This window comes from Echinops telfairi, unplaced genomic scaffold (genome assembly GCF_000313985.2).
Source record: "Echinops telfairi isolate 266 unplaced genomic scaffold, ASM31398v2 ScPeMD7_4;HRSCAF=17, whole genome shotgun sequence".
In the NCBI taxonomy this organism is placed as follows: domain Eukaryota; kingdom Metazoa; phylum Chordata; class Mammalia; order Afrosoricida; family Tenrecidae; genus Echinops; species Echinops telfairi.
Window position 1 is genome coordinate 4,786,816 of NW_022103900.1, and position 1,751 is coordinate 4,788,566.

General features: G+C 37.0%; 1 protein-coding gene across 1 annotated transcript in view; it reads left to right on the top strand.

Annotated features, from left to right (window-relative positions):
* Positions 1–1,751, top strand: part of CFAP210 (cilia and flagella associated protein 210) — a 52,607-nt gene that overhangs the window by 30,416 nt on the left and 20,440 nt on the right. Inside the window, exon 5 of the mRNA XM_004703901.2 lies at positions 682–838. Within this exon, the coding sequence (XP_004703958.2) occupies positions 682–838 (157 nt within the window). The remainder of the gene's footprint in view (positions 1–681; positions 839–1,751) is intronic.

Genomic DNA, 1,751 nt, shown 5'->3' on the forward strand with positions numbered 1-1,751 from the left:
GAGGGAGGGGAAAAATGAGGAGCTGATGCCAGGGGCAAAATGGAGAGAAAATGTTTTGAGAATGAATGTATAAATGTGCTTTACACAATTGATGTATGTATGGATTGTGATAAGAGTTGTATGAGACCCTAGTAAAATGATTTTTTTAATTAAAAAAAATAAATGGGAAAAAAATAACATTACCCTTTCCCCTTACTGTCATATAGCAAAGGAGCCTTGTGGCACTGTGTGCTAAATATTGAGCTGCTACCTTACAATATCAATGGTTCAAAACCATCAGGGGAGAAGGAAAGACGAGGCTGTCTGCCCGTAAAGACTTACAGTTTCTGAATCCAGTGAAGCATTTTTGTCCTATCTTGATATGGTCTGCTAGGAGGCAGAATTGATCTGCTGGTAGTGGGCGGATCATTCCATTCAGTAGTTTTTTCCCACTGAAAAGAACATCCCAGTATGGAACGTATCTTGGTGAGAAATGAAACAAGTGGAGAAAGACAAATATCAACAATTCTGGTTTGACAAAGTTGGATTTGGTTTTAGTCACTGCTATTAAATACTATTTTTCAAAGAAGTTCACAAAATTTCACATGCAAGTTTAAATCATCTCAAGTAACTTTGTTTCATTTCTTAAAAATAAAACCTGTTTTTCTGCTTTGTTCAATTATAATTATGTTTTTGCTTCAGAATAAAGGAGCATGAAGAAGAAAAAGAAAGAAAGAAAAAAGAGGAAAACAAAGATGCTGAGGAAATAAAGCGACAGAATGCATTATACGACATAGAAATGAAAAAAAAACTAGAAAGGAAACAAGAAGAGATACGTGAAAACCGAAGACTGTTTTTTGTAAGTTGAAAATTTAACATCTCTTCAGAAAAGGTACAAAGTAAACTGCCTAGCTTTTAATTTTTAGAACATTAGAAGTGAAGTTGAGTAGGAAACAAGTTGCTATCAGTTGAAATTCCACGGAAATCATGGACTTTGGGGGAGAGCTGTCAAGTGTCTAGGAGTCCGAATCGCTCGATGGCAGTGAGTTGTTTGTTTTGCTGTAAGGAGCCCTGGTGGTGTAACCGGTAAGTGCTTGACTGAGCATTGAAAGGGTGGTGGTTCAAATCCACCCAGCAGCATCATGGGAAGAGAAGACTTGGCAATCTGCTCCTGTAGAGATCCCAGGTTAAAAAACCCTATGTGGCACTTTACACTGTTACACGGGATCACTGGGCGCTATGGCTGACTTGACAGCACCTGACAACAGCATATCTGCTGGAATCTTATCGGTATGTGCTCTCCTGTGTGGGAGCGAGTGCTTTCCACATGAATTCATTAATCTTAAAGGGAGTCTGAGGAATTAATGAGAGTGGTTTATGTTAGATGTCTTCTGTGTTGTTAGTATACTCAGTAAGCGGTGGTAATTATTTTATGGTTATCTTATTTTGTACTTTAACATTTTTAAAATTAATTTCATTCTTAAGTAACACATGTACACCAAAAAATAACACCAAAGGGCTTAAAAGAAGGATAGCGTTTCTTTGCCTCACCCCCCATGCACCTTAGAGGTAACCACTTCCAGTTTCTTCTGGTATAAAGTCATACTCTAAATATTCTATCAAATGGACATTTTCATTTTCTTTTTTAAATCATTTTATTAGGGGCTCATACAACTCTTATCACAATCCATACATATATCAATTGTGTAAAGCACATTTGTACATTCATTGCCTTCATCATTCTCAAAACATTTCCTCTCCACTTAAGCCCC